This window comes from Pristis pectinata, chromosome 10 (assembly GCF_009764475.1).
Source record: "Pristis pectinata isolate sPriPec2 chromosome 10, sPriPec2.1.pri, whole genome shotgun sequence".
Lineage (NCBI taxonomy): Eukaryota > Metazoa > Chordata > Chondrichthyes > Rhinopristiformes > Pristidae > Pristis > Pristis pectinata.
The window spans coordinates 54,398,930-54,419,261 of NC_067414.1; the positions used below are offsets into that span (position 1 = coordinate 54,398,930).

The window sequence follows — 20,332 nt, forward strand, 5'->3', positions numbered from 1 at the left end:
CAGAAAGTAAAGTGACCCAGCTGTTTGGGGTTGGCGGGATATAGTTTTAAAGCAATAAGACCAGGTTTGCCGTGAACCCACAAATCCACAATGAAGATATCGAGAGACTTTGTATACTTCCTCTACAAAACGATAATCAATATAATATGTTGTTCTGTTTGAATGAAGGTTTATAAGTAGGGTGATATATTGCTTTTCGTTTTACATGCTCTTTCCTTTTAGTAATTAAGTAGAGTTAAAACCAAGAAATTATCCACTACATATTTTACAGACCATATCTATTTTATTTGTTATATGCTGTTTGCCTTTATTCCATGAAAAAGATCAAAATACCACAGGAATGTTGGATTGAATAAGATACGTTATTGAAAAATAGGCATAACTTTATTTCCATAAAACACATTTCACACTTTGACTTTTCAAAGCACATTTCAACTTGAAAGAAAAGCAGAAAAACATGTTCTTTGCATTTTATTAACAAAAGTTTTGTAAGTTTGCATTTTGTATTACTTCAATTTTATGAAACAAACTTGTATTCAAAGTTAGCAAATTAATAGATAACATAAACATGTCCCAAACAGGAATATTTTGAGTAAAATTTTATATCTGGTCTAAGAGAATATATAAGATGTGGACTCACCCCAGAAGAAGTTTTGCTGACATGATGCAACTGAGCTGAATAGGCTGTTAGATGCCATAGTCCTCCTTTCACATATACTTTATGCCTGTGGTTTTGGTGTCCCTCGAAGTCTTAAACTGAAATATAACCATTGCAGAGGAAGTTTAAGAGCTTGCCAGCAGTGCTTAGGTGAGCTGCTTGATGTCATTAGCTTGTTTGGCCACAAAATAACATACAACGTGCAAAAAAAGACAAATAAACATTTGATGGACAAGTATTTACTCTAAAGACTGTGGTTAACAAACACTTACTGACGGAGTTGGTCTTGGTGGCTGGTAGTGACCTGCGGAGATTAACCATTTAGAACCAGAGGTTCTCGTTGTCCTGGAGAGAAAGTTGCACCGCACTTGTGGTTCTGTGGTTGTTTATGAGGCGAATGAAGCATTCACACAATCCAAAAAGCATAAGCTTTAAACTCTTCATGTGCTCTTACTGGAGAAACTGGATCACATGGCTTGTGACATCATGACATACAAGTAAAATGGGACAGCCTATCCCTGTGGGTTTTTGACAAAGGACTCGTGGTAGACTCTTCCTGGCATAAAGAGGGACCAGCTTTAATTTATATGACTCATGGGGATTTGGACAGCATTACAAACGCAGTGAAGAAAGGAAAAAAAAAGAACAAACTCATGTACAGATGAAGCATATGGGCAGCAGGAATGACTCGCACTGTTCAGTTTAGTCTTAGTAGTGCATTGTCATATGGGTAGTAAAATGAACTTGCTGACAAAGGTGTTGTGTGAAATTCTGAAGATCGGTGATGACTTACAGTAAAATACTGTATTTAGCCACTATTGGAATTGTATGCTTTATATTTCTATCTTTGAATGTGATTTTTCTTGAGCCCCTATTGCTAGCACTGTGTTATTCTTCGAAATTACTTAAATTTGGTCGAGTCAGTAGAGAATTGCCTATTGTGCATTCTGCACCATAACTGTCTCCTATGGAAGCGCAAACCACTGGATTCCCATGCAAGACTTGGTGTAAACAACGACTTCAGTATGATTTTGATGGAAGCTTTGATTAATGAAAATTAAGTATAGTGAATCGTCAGTCTATTTCAGTTCAATGCAAAAAATATTTTTCATTTATTGTTGTTTGACAAATGATCAGAAATTGCATTGCTGTTTAAAAATTAAGTAAATAAAAAAGATTTTCTGTTTTTCTTAAAGTACTTGAAGCACAGTTATCACAGAGACCAGTTCTAGGGCAGGGGATGGAGGCCTTACATAAAATGTTTTAATTCCTATCTCCTTAGCAATTTCTCTAAACTCTGATATTTATTATATTCTGAATAAATGGGAGGTCTCCTTTTCTTAAAATAGTACTACCTTTTATGAATAATTATTAAATATTCCAGATGTCAGTAATTGTTGAAGTTTGTAACTGGCTATTGTTTGTAGTTTAGATTTGTGTTTTACTTGAATTACAAACTCACACTATGAAAGTACATTAGATGGTAAAACAAAATATTCCTTGTTTTTACTTTTTAAATAATATTTTCTTGGAACTTGTTGTAAAATTAAAGTTAATGAAGTGCATGATGTAAAACTTCTAGGGCTTGTTCACACTTGGGAATTTAAACCAATTCACACGGAGGTAAAACAGATTGAACTTGTAACCAGAAGCACATTGAAAACACTTTTCAGAAAACCTCCATGGGGCTAGTGGGGTGGTTTGTGGGTGTGTTTAAAACTAAATTAAAATTGGCTTCAGTGACAATATTATTTGAATCAAGCAAGAGAGAACACAAGTATTCAAATTAGAAAGCATAAGAATTGAATGCCTCTAACGTATCGGGAAGCATCAAAAATTCCTCTTCGCGTTCAATTCAAATCCTCAGTTTTCCTGGAGAAGAGAGTTGCATGATGATAACTGGTGGAGTACAAGATGTAAGTTGGGTCATGGTCCTTGTGAGTTATGTTAGCTGTGTCACAAATGGTTTCCTGAGCTCACCGTTTCCAGATGCACATTATGTTTCGTGAGGGTTTTTTTTAAAAACCAGCCATATTGATTTGGTTTGGAGTGGAATTACCACTACAGATGTCTTTGGAAGAGTTGTTTAATGATCCCTGATTGCGAAATTATGAACAAGATTAAGCATTTATTTACTGGATGTAAATAAACTGTATTTTGTTAATTTGGTTTACATAAACAGTTTTAATACCAAAATTTTTGAGGGGGGAGGGGAGAAATGTTGCATTTATGTCGTGCTTTTTACATCTTTTATATAGTACAGTCTGTGAGATACTTCAAAAAAATTGATGTTTTGTGGGAAACAATTTTGTGCTTCCATCAGGTTTTACAGGTGGGCAAAACTAATTTGTAAGAAATTAATTGTAGAACTCAAGGTTGTTACATTAAGAACAGAAAAGCAAATTTAAAATAATGCACTTCGTATAGTCACCTACCATTAGTACAGGAATTATTCTATCAACTTGCTGGGCACTATTTTTAATCACAGTAGGTTGTTTGTGGATTGTATGAGGAGTTGAGTGGTATTTATAATTGTTAATTTTTTTGTTGTTAATAGATGCTTTATATGATTCAATTCAGATCTGCTTTGAGTTGTAAAATACACCCTGGCTTGTAAGGGGGAAATTTTAACGTATAGTAATTCATTTAAGTACATAGCACATTATTCAATTTGATATGGATGCTGGGGGTTGTTAATTGCCCATTTCCTTTGGATTTCACCTTTTGATTTTTAAAAAATTAATTTGCTATAGAGTTCTGCACCGCTACAAGAGCAGTTAAAGTGGACTTATTTTCCCCACTTCAGCACCAGGAAAGAATAGCTGTGTAAACAATTCTTGTCCTCATTATTTGGTATATGGGGATTTTGGGACAGTGATATAGGATCCTACAGGATATTCTGTCATTGGTTTGGCATCATACTGTGCCAGTCATCCACCACAAAAATTTGAGTGCTTAACATGAAAAAGATCCACAAAATAACTGTTGGAAACATTAGGTTTTGTTCAAAAGTTTCAAGATAATTTAAGTTGTATTATCTCTTTATTGTAACTGACAGAGAACTTATGGTGCCATTGCTGCAACCAAGTATGAATGCGCTTTATAGGTAAAAAAAAATTCAGAAAATATGCACATGATAATTTACTCACACTAAAGTGACACAACTATTGGTTATTGTGGCAATATAAGTATACAGTGAGATTCCCAGTGTACACACACTTAAACCAGTCTGACAACAGGGAATCTCAATTAGGAGGCTGAATGTAAGCTTAGTAAAGGAGATGGAATTAATGAAATGATCTTAAAATATGGAAACAGATCAAAGAATTTTTGAAGAAAAATCTGCTGTTTGGGACCATAGCAACTAAAGATGTGCAATCGATGTTGTGTCATGGAGTCTGGGGAATTAGAGGGCTGAAGGAAGTTGTGAGGGGTGAGGCCATGGAAGGACTTTAAGCATAGGATGAAAATGTTAAATTGGGGGCATTAGGGACAGTATCCATTGTCAGCCTGAAGGAACATGGTGGCAGTTATTGATATCAGTGGGGTGCGAGCAGCGGAGTTTTGTATGAAATGTACAGGAGGCTGAGGAAGGGAGCTTGGCCATAGAGCACTGGAATAATTGATTCAAGAAAGTTACAGAAGTGTGGGTAAGAATTTCACCAGCAGGTGGGGTTTCCTTGTGTTGGAGGGGATAAAGGTTTCAATGGTGAAGAAGACATGGCTATAAAAGCTTACCTTGCTGGGATAGACTTCAGGCTTGAATATAGTTTGATTAACCTTGAGAGGTTGGCAACTGAAGGAGAATCCGTGGGCATGAAACTTGTAGCTGAGTCTGTGCCACATAGTTTTCAACATAGTTTAGCTAGAGGAACTTGATGCCCAGCCAGGACTGGATGTTTCATTGATTAGACATGTTGAATATTGTGGTGTACAGGGAGAAATGATCACCATAAAATTTTGTATGAATTTAGTTCTTGAAGCAATTAATCTAACAGAATTAAATGTAGATAGATAATGTTTGGGGAAATATTTGATAGTCAACAATCTTTCTCTACCTGTGTCCATGCACCTAAATAATAGATCTTTTCATTGGCAGGCCCAATGATATTGTTGAACTTTGATGTGTCATGACAGGAGGATTGGCACTCAGAATCACTTCCAGGATTGTGAGCTGGATGCTCCAGACTAATAACTACGTGCAGTCTTTCCTAACATCAGTTAATTGGATGAGTGATAATTCTATTTGATAATGTTTCTGTGAAGCACTTTGGGGTGCATTTCCATATGCCATTAATGAAGTAACAAATAAAGAAGGTGGATCTTTGCTATTTACCTCCCTGCTAAAATCAACTGATTCAGGATGTATACCTTTTTACTGTAAGGAATGTTATTAAATATCTTAAAATGCTTATGTATATTTTAAAATTTATTGTGTGTTCAAGAAAGCAAATCCTCCACAACCCGAGAATATGCACAAAAAAAAGCTAAAATTTTATATTGAAGAGGTGTGCATGGTTCCAGAACTTCCACATCCTCCAGCCCACTAGAATTGTAATCAGCGTATCCATTTCTAAAACCAGCATAGGGTTGCTGAATTTTCCCGGTTATTGCAACACAAATGAAATGGCAGAATTTGAGGTGAGTTGGGAGGAATGGGCACCTTCAGTTCCCTGATGAGCCTATAAAGACAGATTGCAAATACTTTGTGTGGATCCCCGATATTAGCTTGGTGCAAAGTGCTAGCTACGACTTACGAGGCAGGGCCTTACACTATGGCACGTTCTTCTGGCTTTGCATTGTTTTGCGTTGAGCTTGAGGGCAGAGGTTGGGGGGAAAGGTCGATGGGATTATAGCAATCCTCACCCATGAAACTGTTCAGTATACTTGCCTTTTTTGATTGAGCATTGAGTATGAAAGTAGGGAAGTCATGTTGCAGCTGTATAAAACTGATGAGGTCACATTTGGAATGTTGTGTGCAGTTCTGGTTGCCGCATTACAGGAAGGATTTGGAGGCTTTGGAGAGGGTGCAAAAGTGGTTCATTAGGATCATGTGTGGATTAGTGAGTAGAAGCTATAAGGATAAACTTGGATTATTTTCTCTGAAGTGTCAGAGGCTGAGGGGTGACCTGATAGAAGTATATAAAATTATGAGAGGCACAGATATGATAGATAGTCTTAATCTTTTTTTCAGGGTGGAAATGTCAAATACTAGAGAGCATAGATTTAAGCGAGAGGGGGAAAGTTTAAGGAGATTTGCAATGCATTTTTTTTTACACAGAGTGGTAGGTGCCTGGAACGTGCTGCCAGGGGAGGTGGTGGAGGTGGATATGGTAGTGACATTTAAGAGACATTTAGACAGGAACATGAACAGATGGGATGGAGGGATATGGCCAATGTGCAGGCAGATGGGATTGGTTTAAAATGGTGGCATGTTCAGCACAGACATCATGGGCTGAAGGGCTTGTTCCTGTCTTGGACTGTTCGATATTCAAAAAAATCTTTGGCAGGCAGTTAAACTAGAAATTCAGAACTATTCAAAGACATTCAGAAGAACATTGACATAAGAACCAGAAGCAGAACTAGGTCACAAGACCCTTAAGCCTGCTCACTTATTCAACATTATTGTAGCTGATCTGTTCATTGGTCTCTGTTTGCTTGCCTGGTCCCTTTAATAATAGATTCCAGTGTAGTCCAAAAATCTATCCGTCTCATCATCATATATAATTAATAACCAGGATGTATGGTTCTTGGGTAGAGAATTATAAAAATCTGCAACTAATTGAGAGAAGAAATTCCTCTGTATCTCTTGTTTAAGTGGTTGACTCCTTTTCCTGAGACCATATGTTCATTGTTTTCACCTTCCACCCCACCAGCCTCTGCAGTCAACAGATCATTCTCTGCAATTTCCACCTTCAAAGAGATTCCACCACCAGATACATCTTCCCCTCTCCTTCCCTTTTAACATTTCACATGACTCTGTGGTCCACTCTTGCGTTCCCACCAACCACCCCCATCTTATGGTACTTTCCCTTGCAACTGCAAAGCAATGCAACACTTGTCCTTTCACTTCTTCTCTTCCCACTATTCAGGGAACCAAACAGTCTTTCCAGATGAAGCAGCGATTCACTTGCACTTCTTCCAATCTAGTGTATTGCATTTGGTGTTCACAATATGGTTTCCTCTACATTAGAGAAACCAAATGCAGATCGAGTGATTGCTTATGGGAACACCTGTGTTCAGTCCGCAGGGGCGACCCTGAGCTTTCTGTTGCTTGCCACTTTAATTCCTCATCCCTCTCCTACAGTGACCTATCAGTCTGTGGTCTCCTGCACTGTTACAATTAGGTCGAACTCAAGCTTGAGGAAGAGCCCCTCTTTTTTCCATCTGGGCATGTTACAGCCTTTTGGACTCAATATTGAATTCTACAACTTGAGGTAACTTGATTTCTCATTCATTTTAGTCATCCATTTGTTATATTAACTCAGCTCTTTTTTTTCTTTGTATTCTGTCTGTAAGTGAAGGACATGCCCAGCCTGATCTGCTGAGATTGTCCTCCTGCTCTGCTTTTCACAACTCCCACATTCTTTTGTCCATATTCCCACTCTCTAATTGTTCCTATTCACTCATTGACCAGATAACCTTGTTTACAGCTCATCCCCATGGTCTCCCTGGTTTTACCCTATCAGAGACATCCCCTTCCCCCACCCTCCCTGCAGCTTTACAAGCTTCTTTTGTCACCTTTTCAGTTCTGAGGAAAGGTCTTGGACCTGAAACATTGACTCTGTTTCTCTTCTCACAGATGTGGCCTGACCTACTGAGTATTTCCAGCATTTTCTGTTTTTGTTTTAGATTTCCAGCAACTGCAGTTTTTTTGATTTGTGCATTGTTCTGGACTCCTTCACAGTATTTATTCACTCAAGTCCCCTTAGAATTTTATATTGTTCAATGAGAAAAACATTCCACACTGCTACAGATCAATAATATCATTAAACATATTTTGGTTGTTGAAGAAAACACAGAAATAAACTTAAACAATTAAAAAAAATAATCAGAGGGTGTCTAGCTTCGGACTGTGTTCTGGAAATTGTGGGTGGACAGAGGATGTATTCAGGACCAATACGAAACCTGCCAGTACCCAGCAGTTCCCTCTTTTGCAGAATTGAATGGGTGGAAGTAGTTAGTACTGCAATAAAATTGAAAAGCTGCTCACAGTGGGGCAAATCTTCCAATGAGTTTGTAGTTAACACACTGTTAGGAATTCACTGTTCCAATAAATCTCCATTTGGAGAGGTCAGTCCGCAGCTGATTAGTGAAGTCCTTTGCAATGCAGTGCTTTCTCGGTCTTAAATGACTGCCCTCATCCATGAATGGTCTCAATATGGACATGCCAGCAGGACAGGAAACAGGCCTCTCATCACGAGGAGTCCTCTCCTCTTAGTCCTTCTTGGGAGAGGCTGCAAACAAACGCTCAAAGTCATGGCCATACCAGGAGCAGCTCTAAGCAATGACAAACACATTCAGCCTATTTATGCTCCTGGCCAGAAGGTATGGATGCACCTTCTGCCTCTTTAGCAGTGTGCGGTGCTATCTGGATTACTAGTAGTGGGGACTGAACACTGGCGCAGGGCCAGTGGATTCCAATGGGATATTGAGGCCCTTGCCGTCTCAATGCAAGGCTGATTAGAAGATAGGCTAATAGATGCTTCAGTTATAGGAGTAGCTGCTGGCAGGCTTTTGGAATATTCGTCTCAGAAAATAGTATAAAACATTAAAGGAACTTGAATACCTTGGAATTTTGCAGTTGGCAATGGGAAGCGGTTGGCAAGTCAGTGGCATGATGGCATCACAGGGTGAACCACCAGTTATTGTTTTATTTTTATGAACAGTAAAGTGCAAAGGTGCACTCTGCAGGAAAGACTGCATCGGCAGCACCGCGACTTACCTTGGTAACTGATTTACTTGTACAATAATTTGACCAGAGATTACAGAACTGGTTATTTATGGATCAGAGTCTTCTGAATGAGGCAGAATTGCACTCTACATGGTATGTTAGCTCACTCACAGTACAGCTAAACATCAAAGCTACAAAATGGACAGGCTATATATATCAATGATTTATGTTTGTATGTGTTTGTGAAAGTTGAGGGAAAGAGAATAAGAAATGTTTTCCATAATACATGTTCTTCACCACATAAGTAGAAATAACTCTGAGCTGGAAAATATAGGGCTATGTTCAAAATGTTATATTATTTATGGAGGTTTGCTGTTTCCTTTGTTCCTTTTTTTTTACTTAATTGGGAAGGATAAAGAAAGATTGTCTATGAGAAAATCTGGAAAAGTTGTCTTGAATTATTGCAAAGGATGTGGCCAAGGAGAGACAGGAAACTGTTACCACCAATGTCACATTGCGAAAGTGCCTTATTTCAAAATCTTTAAGAAATACATTTGGTTTTAGAACTCCTGGTTCTAAATGATAGTGTATCATTGGCAATGTTTTTTTAAATTTTGAAAAATAGAAATTTGAAGCATGTACTATGGATGTACCAGATATAAGATAAGTGGAAACAGTTGCCAAATAGAGTTGAATGAATCCTTTTAACACCATCCTCATGGGTGGTTGTCACTGTCTTCAACATTCTACTTTCTGTGCTTGTGCATTAGAGCAAAGTGCAATCGGGTCTAGTGATTGAGGCAGATATAATATTTACATTTAAAGTGTAAAATCTCTGAAACTGCATTATAATTTCACTGGAAGTTCACAGCTAATTAATTTTTTTGAACAGTGGTGAAAGTTGGTAGATAAAATGGCAGTTAAATTGTTCTAAAGCTTGGTCCCAGAAATAATGCAAGGATTAGAGTTCACATAATTATACTTTTCTTGAGAAGGCAAATTGGACAGCACATAAGAGAGGTAATTACTCTTATAGTTTTATGACAGAACCTTTGGTCGCTGGTCTGTCATCAGTGGTGTTCCACAAGGATCAGTGCTTCTGTTGTTTGTGATATATATGCGTAAATGATCTGGATGAAAATGTTGATGGCCTGATTAGTAAAGTTGCGAACAACACGAAAATTGGTGGAGTTGTGGATAGTGAGGAAGGTTGCCAATTGATACCAGGATATAGAGCTGTTGGAAATTTGGATAGAGAAATGGCAGAAGGAATTTAATTCAGACATGTGAGGTGTTGCATTTTGGGAGGTCAAGTATAAGAGGAAAATATGCAGTAAATGGCAGGACCCTTAGGACCACTGATCTACAGAGGATCTTGGGGTGCAAGTCCATGGCTCACTGAAAGCGGCATCTCAAGTGGATAGGGTGGTAAAGAAGGCGCACAGCATGCTTGCCTTCGTTTGTCAGGGCATTGACTATAAACGTTGTGAAGACTTGGTGCAGCTGTATAAAAACTTTAGTCAGGCCACATTTGTGTGCTGTTCTGGTTGCTGAATTACAGGGAGGATATGGAGGCTTTGGAGAGGGTGTAGAAGTTGCTAACCAGGATGTTGCCTGGATTGGAGTATGTTAGCTATAAGGAGAAGTTGAACAAACTTGGATTGTTTTCACTGGAGTATCAGAAGCTAGAGGGGACTACCTGATAAAAGCATGTAAAATTATGAGAAGCATAGATAAGTTAGATAGTTGGTGTATTTTTTCCATGGTCAAGTCAAGTTTTTTGTAATTACACAAGTATATGTATGCACAGGTGCAATGAAAAACTTACTTGCAGCAGCATCACAAGCACATAGCATCAGATAAGCAGCATTCACAAGAAAAACATAAATTAAACATAATTATACACAATTTTTACTAGAAAGAACACAATTAGAACAAAAAAAAGTCCATTTTAGTGCAAAGTGATCAAAATAGTCATTGTGTTGCTAAACTGTAGTGATTAGGGTTTTGCCATTTAGTTCAAGATCCAAATGGTTGAAGGGAAGTAGCTGTTCTCGAACCTGGTGGTGTGGGACTTCAGACTTCTGTACCTCCTGCCCGATGGTAGCTGCGAAAAGATGGCATGGCCCAGATGGTGGGGAACTTTGATGATAGATGTTGCTTTCTTGAGGCAGCACCTCCTGTAGATACTACCAATGGTGGGGAGGGACGTGCCCGTGATGTATCGGGCAGAGTCCACTACTTTCTGCAGCTTCTTACATTCCTGTGCATTCAAAATGCCGTACCAGACCATGATGCAACCAGTCAGAATACTTTCAACAGTATATCTGTAGAAGTTTGTTAGAGTGCTCAGTAACGAGCTGAACCTCCTTAACCTCCTCAGAAATCTAAGAAAGATGCTGGCGAAAGGTGAAATTCAAGAGAGCATAGGTTTAAAGTGAGAGGGGTAACGTTTAAAGGAGATGTGCAAGATGAGATTTTTACACAGGGAATGGTAGATTCTTGGAACATACTGCCGGGAAGTAGATATGGTAGCAATGTTTAAGAGGCATTTATACAGAAACATGAACAGGCAGGGAATAGAGAAATGTGGACCACGTGCAAGCAGATGGGATTTATGCAGGTCAGTGCAGACATGGTGGGCCAAAGGGCCTGTTCCTATGCTGTACTGTTCTATGTTTGAACCATGGTTTGGAATAACATCTGAAAATGCTATATTCAACAATATATCACTTCCTCAGAGCTGCACTGAAATTGTTAGCTTACATTATGTGTTACCAGCAACTGGTTGGAAATTTAAACACAACCTGACTCTAGCAGCAGGAGGGCTACCAAATAACCCAAATGTCATTCATTTCTAAAAGATTGTAATTTCCACTGCATAGATTTTACATAAATCTTTCCAACTCAATTCCAAACCCATGGAATGGGTTTGATCAGAAGTTTTAAAATGTTTGTAGTATTTGCATGGGCTGCATCACTTGTGTGCTGGCCCATTAGGCTAGAAATTTGTTCTAGGTGGCCTTGATTTAAATAGAATTGTACAGGGTTGAGATATATACAATATGTCCAATGCAACACCATTTAATTTGAACGTATGGAAACTGGGGATAAAAATTAGCAACAGATACTGTTTGCATACAGAACCAGAAGACTGTGGCTTAATGGTTGGATCCTGTTTCTAGAGTAACAGACACTTCAGTGCAGTTCTGAGGGAATATGGCACTGTTAGGCATGTCATTCTTTGTTAAACACCATTTGCTTCCTGAGTGGAACACAGAGGATCTTCTGCCAATGTCTGAAGAACAGCTTTATTGAGTATTGGTCAACATTTATCTTTTGATCAACGCTTAAAACAATTACCAGGTCACCTATTTTATTGCAGCTTGGGGAACTTTGCCAAGCACATTTTCACTCCTACATTTTCTGTGTTATAATAGTGGTAATACTTTAAAGGTACTTCATTATTTGTAAAGCATTTTTGGATGTTCTGAGGCTATTAAAGGCATGATATAAAACCTGGAATTTTCCATTAAAATGTAAATGTATCTATTGTAGTTGTCTGTGCATGTTCTGTCTGGAATGAACAACTTTGTACCTATATTTAATTGCAAGAACCCTTTATAATAAAATGTCAGTAGAATTGATTGGTTATGTTTTCCCTCCCTTTTTGATATGGGTCATTCAGATCTTATACAATGGGAAGATGCTAGAATGAGCAGCTTTGTATCTTGCAATTTAATATATTACAGCAATGTATTTTCCCTATAATGTTTGTTTTAAAAGTTGGGCTTTATTGATCTCTGCAATCTGCCTATGAAACCATTCAAATCTCTCAAGTATTTTGCTTTTTTTTGTCCTTTAAGTACTTTGTCCTCTTTGTGCTGCTTCACTTTTACATAGAGCACAGTAGTGAAGCAACAGACTTACACCTCTGAGCTATATTTTTTGGTGTAGAATAAAGGACTTTAGTTGGGGGAAGGAACTCAGCCAGAATTCTAGGTTGTTGACAAGTCCAACTTTCTCACTTGCCATCCGGGATTCCACGCATCTGTTAATCATGGCACTTACCTCCAAGTGTCAAGTCTGTTGGCTCTTGCCAGTCTTCACACTGAATATGTTCGGCTGCTTTTGTTATTTAAGATCAGCACTCTGATGATTGAGCATAGAAGTGTATGTAGCACATTTTTCTACCTGTCACAGTTCCAGGTTACACTTTTGAATGTTTAACTTCAAAGAAAGAACAAAGGCAGTTGTCCCACTTGCCAAAATATCTTATATCTTTGACCTTATCAATCACAGTTCAAAACCATAACACAGGAGCCTGGACATTTATTACTATCACTAATTGTTTTCATATAAAAAAGCCAACTAAGCTTGCAATTAGTCTTAATGCAAGAAGAATATTGATGAAATTCAGCCTGGATTTGATAAAGGCAGAGCTAAAGTCACCATTAGGTATTGACATAAAGGTGAAAATTGATGCTGTTCTTAGATACAGTGTCCTTGAGTGGCAGCATATCATTGTCATCTGAAGGAACCAAAAATGGAACTCAGAATCAGATTTATTATCACTGACATATGACGTGAAGTTTGTTGTTTTGCGGCAGCAGTACAGTACAAAGATATAAAAACCCATAAATTGCAAAAATAAATAATTAGTGCAAAAAAAGGAATAACGAAGTAGTGTTCATGGATCGTTCAGAAATCTGATGGTGGAGGGTAAGAAGCTGTTCCTGAATTGTTGATTGTGGTCTTCAGGGCTCCTCCCTGATGGTAGTAACAAGAAGAGTGCATGTCCCTGATGGTGAGGGTCCTTAATGATGGATTAAATCTAGAGATGACCATGTAGGCATGAGAAGAAGCATTATAGAAATAAAAAAACAAAATGGTAAAAATAATTAGGCAGCATTTATAGAGACAGAAGTAGAATTAGTCTATGAGGTATTGATCTGAAAAGTTATGATTCATGGTCTGGTACAGCAAGTCAAATGTGCAAGAAGGTAAGAAGGTGCAAAGAGAAATGGACTCAGCCCAATACATTTGGGCACATCCCTCCCCACCATCTTTAGTATCTACAGGAGGTGCTGCCTCAAGATGGCAACATCTATCATCAAAGATCCCCACCATACAGGCCATGCCATCTTTTCACAGCTACTGTCAGGCTGGAGGTACAGAAGCCTGAAGTCCCACATCACTAGGTTCAAGAACAGCTACTTCCCTTAAACCATTTGGTTCTTGAACCAACCAGCACAACCTTAATCTCTACCTCAATAATAGCAACATTATGATCACTATGATCACTTTGCATTACAATGGATTTATTTTTTTGGTTTTAATTTTGTTCTTTCTTGTAAAAAAAAATGTGTAGTGTTTTTGTTTTTCTTGTGAATGCTGCTTATCTGATGCTGTATGCCTGTGATGCTGTTGCAAGTAAGTTTTTCATTGCACTTGTGCATACATGTGCTTGTGCACGTGATAATAAACTTGACTTTGTCTTTGAAGTTAATTCTGTTTTGACATGCTGAATATTTCAGAGACCTTTTGCTTTTATTTGATTATGGTAATCTTAGTATTTTGATTTTGTAGGAGTGTTACTGAAGCTGGTTAGGTTGCTGCATCAGTATCATGTAATTGGACTCTGGAGGAAAAGTAGAGGGTGACATTTTTTTTAAATATTGAGGACTGCTGAGAAAATGAGGGATATGAAGAGATCTAGCACATTGAAGTAACAATTGTACAAATTTTCATTTTTTTATTGTCCTGGACAGCATCAATTCAGCAGAAATCAAATTGAAACATTGAAAAGGAGAACAGTGAGAAGTGGCTGAAAAACACGATGATGATGGAGGAACTCAGCAGACCAGGCAGCATCCGTGGAGAAAAGCAGGTGGTCAATGTTTCAGGTCAGAACCCTTCTTCAGGACTGAAGATAGGAAAAGGAAAAGGGGAAGTCCAATATATAGGAGGGAAAAGCAGAGCAGTGATAGGTGGACAAAAGAGGGGAGGCGGGGTGGGCTCAGGGTGATGATAAGTAGATGCAGGTAAGAGATAGTGATAGGCAGGTGCGGGGGAGGAGGGGAGAGCAGATCCACTGGGGGATGGGTCAAAGGTAAGGAGAGAAAGGGGAAAAAGGGGGTAGAAAAAAGGGAAGCTAGGAAAAGGAAGAAAAGACGCATGGGTGGGGTGGTGCTGAGGAGATTACTTAAAGTGGATTCAATGTTCATGCCATTAGGCTGCTAGGTTCCAGGACGGACAATTAGTTGCTGTTCCTCCAGTTTGCGTCAAGATGAAAAATGAGGTGCTGTTCCTCCAGTTTCTCCCACTTTAAGTAATCCCCTCAACCCCCTCCCCTCCACAACCACCAACCATGCTTCTTTTCTTCCATTTTTCTACCCTTTTTTCCTCCTTGCCTTTTACCCATCCCCCGGTGGATCTGCTCTCCCGTCTTCCCCCGGACCTGCATCTACCTATCACCACCTTGTGCCTACCCTACCTCCCCTCTTTTGTCCACCTATCATTCCTCTGCTTTTCCCTCCTAAATATTGGGCTTCCCCTTTTCCTATCTTCAGTCCTGAAGAAGGGTTCTGACCTGAAACGTTAACTGCCTGCTTTTCTCCACAGATGCTGCCTGGCCTGCTGAGTTCCTCCAGCATTGTCGTGTTTTTCATCCAGATATTCCAGCATCTGCAGTCTTTTGTTTCTGTAGCGAGAGGTGGCTGCTGCATTTGGTGGTGGTGGTGATGCATTTTAAGAATCTTTGAAAGTTAAAGGAGATTAGAATTATTATTGGAGGAATAAATAACAGTGCCTTGAGACATTTGAAGAGATTCCTGAAAGGGAAGGAAATGTGTTAACTGAATCCAATAAAACTCTTTGAAATAATTATAATTATAAATTTTTGGTTGGGAGCTCTAATCTTATAGGAGCTGATGTTTCTGGGCTTCATGCATTTCTTTGGATTCTAAGAAAATTGATTCATACAAACAACTGCAATTCACATAACATGGTACTGTTTTCAGAAATTCTGGTTTTCTAATACACCAACATGAATCACCATTTTTTTCTCAATTAAGTGGCATGATTTCCTCTATTATATTTTGTACGTTAAATTCAACTTAATTAAATGGGGAGGTTACAAAAATGAAGCCTATCAAATGTAAATAGACCATTTTACGATGGATACTTTTGTAGCTCTAAGTCTTACACATTTCAAGGCAAAATGGAAAATAATTCTTTTAATTTTATCTTTGTTTGAGGCTTCAGCAAAATACATAAATGTCTAAAAACCAGCAATTAAGATGTTCCTTTAGAGAACTGGGCAAATTATATGTTTATATGTTTGTGTTGAAAATGTACCATTTTGTTTTGCTGAAGCAGATCTCTTTTTCGTAGTTTCTTCTGTCTCTTCGATTAACTTCCTTATATGGAACACAATGACCAGAATTTGGAACTCTCAGGACTTAAGCCTTGGGCTTTATAAACCTGTGTACCCTCTGATATCTTTATAGCAATAAGTTTCTGTAAGTTGTATATTTTACTATGATGCAGATCTTAATTCCATTCAAGTGCCAAGAAATATTGAATGGTGAGTAGATTTTCTGGCACAGTCTTGCCTTTTTACTGACGAAAATCTCACACTTAAGGATATTTCTGACATAAACTGAATATTTCTTTCTGGTTACATTTAAAACAGATGATCTCCAGCTCTACAGCTCGTCCCTGGGAAACAAATGGGAGTTCTGTTTTTATAGACATCCTAAAGTCGATTTTGTCCAAGTTGGGAAGTACACAAAAATCACCCGATATGGTAATCATACCTTCACAGTTTTGTAATGAATAGCATCAAAAGCACATACAATTGATAATTACTAAAAGTGGAGAGAGAGCGAGAGAAAAAGAGAAAGAGGAAACCAATAATGCTGTGTATAGGAACGAATGTATGTACGTACATCAGAGTTTTCAATTTAATAATATTATGGGAACTTGTTCATATGTAAGAGTGTCCATATTTTGGGTGTTTGTAATCTGGTATTGGCCTCTATGTGTAAGAAATTTCCATCAGTCTTCCAATGACATTACAACACAATGGGAGCAGCTGTAGCAGAACTGTTTGTCGAGAACTGGTTCTGTCAAAAGTATGTAAATTTTCTGAAAGGTGTATCAGGCAGTCATGAGTTGTGGAAGTTTTTGCAAATTATTTTTCAAGCAGTTTGTTAATTATGTCTGGTACTGTTATTACCTTGCAGTTTAGAAAAGGAAAGGGCAAGAACACATACTACTGGCTAATTTTATTAAGCTTTCAAGGAAACACCTACTTCTTTGCAATGTGTCACAGGGTCAGACATCCTGAAAACGATCTTTGTCTCAGTGAGTCCGCACTGATGATCAAGCACCCATTTACATTAATCCTATGCTAATCCCATTTTTTTTCTTCCTACATTCCAGTTTTGAGAAACCAATTTCTTACTAGCACAGTGTTAAGAGAAGCCTTCATTCTATGGGGAACTGTGGTTTCCTACCTATTTTTGCTGAATTGTTTGGTTTCATGAAAAATCTTGTCTACTTTGGAATGCATGTTGAAAGTGTGCTTACATAACAACTGAAGCAAGAGTAGGCTATTTTGTCCTTTGTACCTGCACCACCATTCAGACTGAGCATGTTGATCTTTTACCCCAGCACCATTTTCCTTGATTCCTTAATATCTAAAAATCTAGAAACCTCTATCTTGAATATACTCACTGAATGAGCCCCCTGCAACCTCTTTGAAGGATTCACTACCCAATTGGCAAAGACCTTTTCTGTAACTCTGTCCTGAATGACCAAACCCTTATTTTAGAGACTGTGGTTCTAGGCACCCCAGTCAGGGGTGGCATTGACTCCACATCTAAGAGATAAGATGAGATTTCTTTATTAGTCACATATACATCGAAACACACAGTGAAATGCATCTTTTTGCGTGGAGTGTTCTGGGGGCAGCCCACAAGCGTCGCCACGCTTCCAGTGCCAACATGGCATGCCCACAACTTCCTAACCCGTATGTCTTTGGAACATGGGAGGAACCCGGAGCACCCAGAGGAAACCCACGCAGACACAGGGAGAACGTACAAACTCCTTACGGACAGCGGCTGGAATTGAACCCGAGTCGCTGGGGCTGTAATAGTGTCATGCTAACCACTACACCACTGTGTCTGCCCACATCTACCCTGTCATCCTTAAGAATTTTGTACCCCTTGCACTAAACATCTACCTCTACCAAGGTGTCGCACTCACAACACCACCCCTGACTACAAAAGTTAATGGACAAGACCTGGAAGAACATGGATCACTTTCTATATCTCAGGAAGCACCTCACAACAAAGGCAGATTTTAATGATAGAATTTACCATTGCCTCCAGTGCATCAGCACAGTCTTTTGCTGTCTGAGGAGAAGAGTGTTTGTAAATCAAACCTAGCACAAAGCTCATCATATACTGGGCAGCAGTGATTCCTGCTCTCTTTTATGTTTCAGAGACATAGACTATCTATAGCAGGTACCTCCCATTCACCTCACCAGGGCCCTGGTCTCCATGCTCCCTTTCAACTCACTGGGGCCTGGGTTCCTGTGTTTCCCTTTCAACTTACTGTGTCCCTGGTTCCTGCACCCCCTTTTAATTCGCTGGGTCCCCGGTTCCTGCAGTCCCTTTTGACTTGCCAAGTCCCTGGTTCCCAAACCTCCTTTCAATTTGCTGTGTCCCCAGTCACTGCACCCCTTTCACCTCACTGGGTGCCCAGTTTCTGCACTCACTTTCAACTCACCAGATTCCTGGTTCCTGCAACCCCTTTCAACTTGCAGTTTACCTGGTTTCTGTGCTCCCTTTTAATTTACCAGGTTCACTGGAAAATTTATTACTCTACTGTGTAACATCGAAAACAAAATGAATTAAAAGTTTTTTGGAGTACAAATAGGAATAATATCCAGCATAACTGAAGTACTGAGCATGCCAAATTAACTGAGTTTTACTCTATAGGTTCCAGAATTGAGCAATTACACCAAGTTTCATGAGGAGAGAGGAAATGAGTTGTATGCTGTTAACTGAATTTCCCTATTCAATGTTTATCTCATAGCATTTGAAAACAATAGACTTGATTAGGATGTTATTCTTTATCAAGAAGTAGTGTTCAAGGAACAGAGAACTTGCATTTATGTTGACATTTATCACCTCTCTCTAATGGGTCAAAACCTTTTAGAAGTGATAAAACATGAAATGCACTAACAGTAAATTCAACAGCTGTTTTATCCTTGTCACTTAATATTACATCATTTCGGTGTCTTTAAGTAAGAAAATACTTTGAAGCACTGAACATTTTTACATTTGCACAACATCCCAAGGCACTTCACAGATAACTTATAGATCCAATGGCATTATTAGATCTATAATGCCTTTCTGAATCACTATTACTGTCTGAAGTAACTCAAATATATATACTGTATTGTTACTGTAATTAAAGAAATGTTTTAAAAGATAGTGTAAAATATCACAAGAGAAAGAGGCCACTTGAATTTGTACAGGCTTTTTGCAAGATCAATCCAGTTGGTCCCATTCTCTTTACCTCTTCCCATAGCAATGCAAATTCTTTCTTTTCTGATACATTCCCAGCTTTCCTTTGAAAGCTACATTTGAATCTTCCTTCATTACCCTGGCCATGAATTCCAGATCATAAGCAATTGTTTCATTTTAGAAATGCTTTTGCTTCATTTGTCATCAGCTTCATTTTATTTGTCCTGATTCTTGCCAGTGGGAACAGTTTCTCTCTATCTAACCTTTCATGATTTCAAATTACTTTTCGGCCTTTTCTGTTCCAATCACAGCTTTTCCAGTCTATCCATGTAACTAAAATCCTTCATCCATGAAATCATTTTTTAAATATTTTGTTTGTCCTGAAAAAATTCATAATGATAAAATAGTGTTGAAATTGAACTTTACTATTCGGATGAATTTAAATGATAGAGAAACAAAGGACTGCAGATGCTGGAATCTAGATGAAAAACACGAGGATGCTGGAGGAACTCAGCAGGCCAGGCAGCATCCACGGAGAAAAGCAGGTGGTCAACATTTCGGGTCAGGACCCTTCTTCAGGACTGAAGATAAGAAAAGGGGAAGCCCAATATATAGGAGGGAAAAGCAGAGCAGTGATAGATGGACAAAAGAGGGGAGGCGGGGTGAGCTCAAGGTGATGATAGGTAGATGCAGGTAAGAGAATAGTGATAGGCATGTACAAGGGAGGAGGGGAGAGCAGATCCACCAGGAGGTGGGTCAAAGGTAAGGAGAGAAAGGAAAAAAAAGGGGTAGAAAAAAGAGAAGCTAGGAAAGGGAAGAAGAGAAGAAGCGTGCTGGGGGGGGGGGGGTGTTGTGGGGAAGTGGGGTGGAGATTACTTAAAGTGGGAGAATTCACATTGACAATAGAGGAGGGATAGGAGTTTGCTGAAATTCCCCTGTATTTAAGCTCCTAAAATCTGTTCTTGAAGCTTGGGCCAGGTTGAAAGTGGCACAGGATCCACAAGCTCTTTCATTGCAATGATTATTTTAAGTCTGCTCAGAAGAAAGGCAGAAGTAAGATCACCTTCTTAAATTATTGCATTTGCAGTAATGTTTTTGCTTATAATTCTGTTATAATTTTGTTTTTGGAAGTGTTTTCAAGTGGTTTAAATTTTAATAATCTAACATTCTTAATTCAGTTTTAATGGTTCTTGAATGTGGAACATCAGGAATGTTCAGAAATAACGAAAAACACTTGAT

General features: G+C 38.6%; 2 protein-coding genes across 8 annotated transcripts in view; one reads left to right on the top strand and one right to left on the bottom strand.

Moving 5' to 3' along the window:
• The window catches only part of runx2a (RUNX family transcription factor 2a), a 140,651-nt gene extending 139,590 nt beyond the window's left edge, over nucleotides 1-1,061 (bottom strand). The window contains exons 1-2 of the mRNA XM_052024359.1: nucleotides 931-1,061; nucleotides 641-756 (exon numbers count right to left, since the gene is read on the bottom strand). Of these exons, the coding sequence (XP_051880319.1) occupies nucleotides 641-698 (58 nt within the window). The 5' untranslated portion in view covers nucleotides 699-756; nucleotides 931-1,061. The remainder of the gene's footprint in view (nucleotides 1-640; nucleotides 757-930) is intronic.
• supt3h (SPT3 homolog, SAGA and STAGA complex component) overlaps nucleotides 1-20,332 on the top strand; it is a 320,780-nt gene that overhangs the window by 69,467 nt on the left and 230,981 nt on the right. Inside the window, exon 1 of one of the 7 annotated variants that reach the window (XM_052024367.1) lies at nucleotides 2,492-2,574. The exons of the other annotated variants lie outside the window; for them this stretch is intronic. Coding sequence (XP_051880327.1) covers nucleotides 2,573-2,574 — 2 coding nt within the window. The 5' untranslated portion in view covers nucleotides 2,492-2,572. Of the gene's footprint in view, nucleotides 1-2,491; nucleotides 2,575-20,332 lie in introns of those variants that run through there. 7 annotated transcript variants of the gene reach the window in all.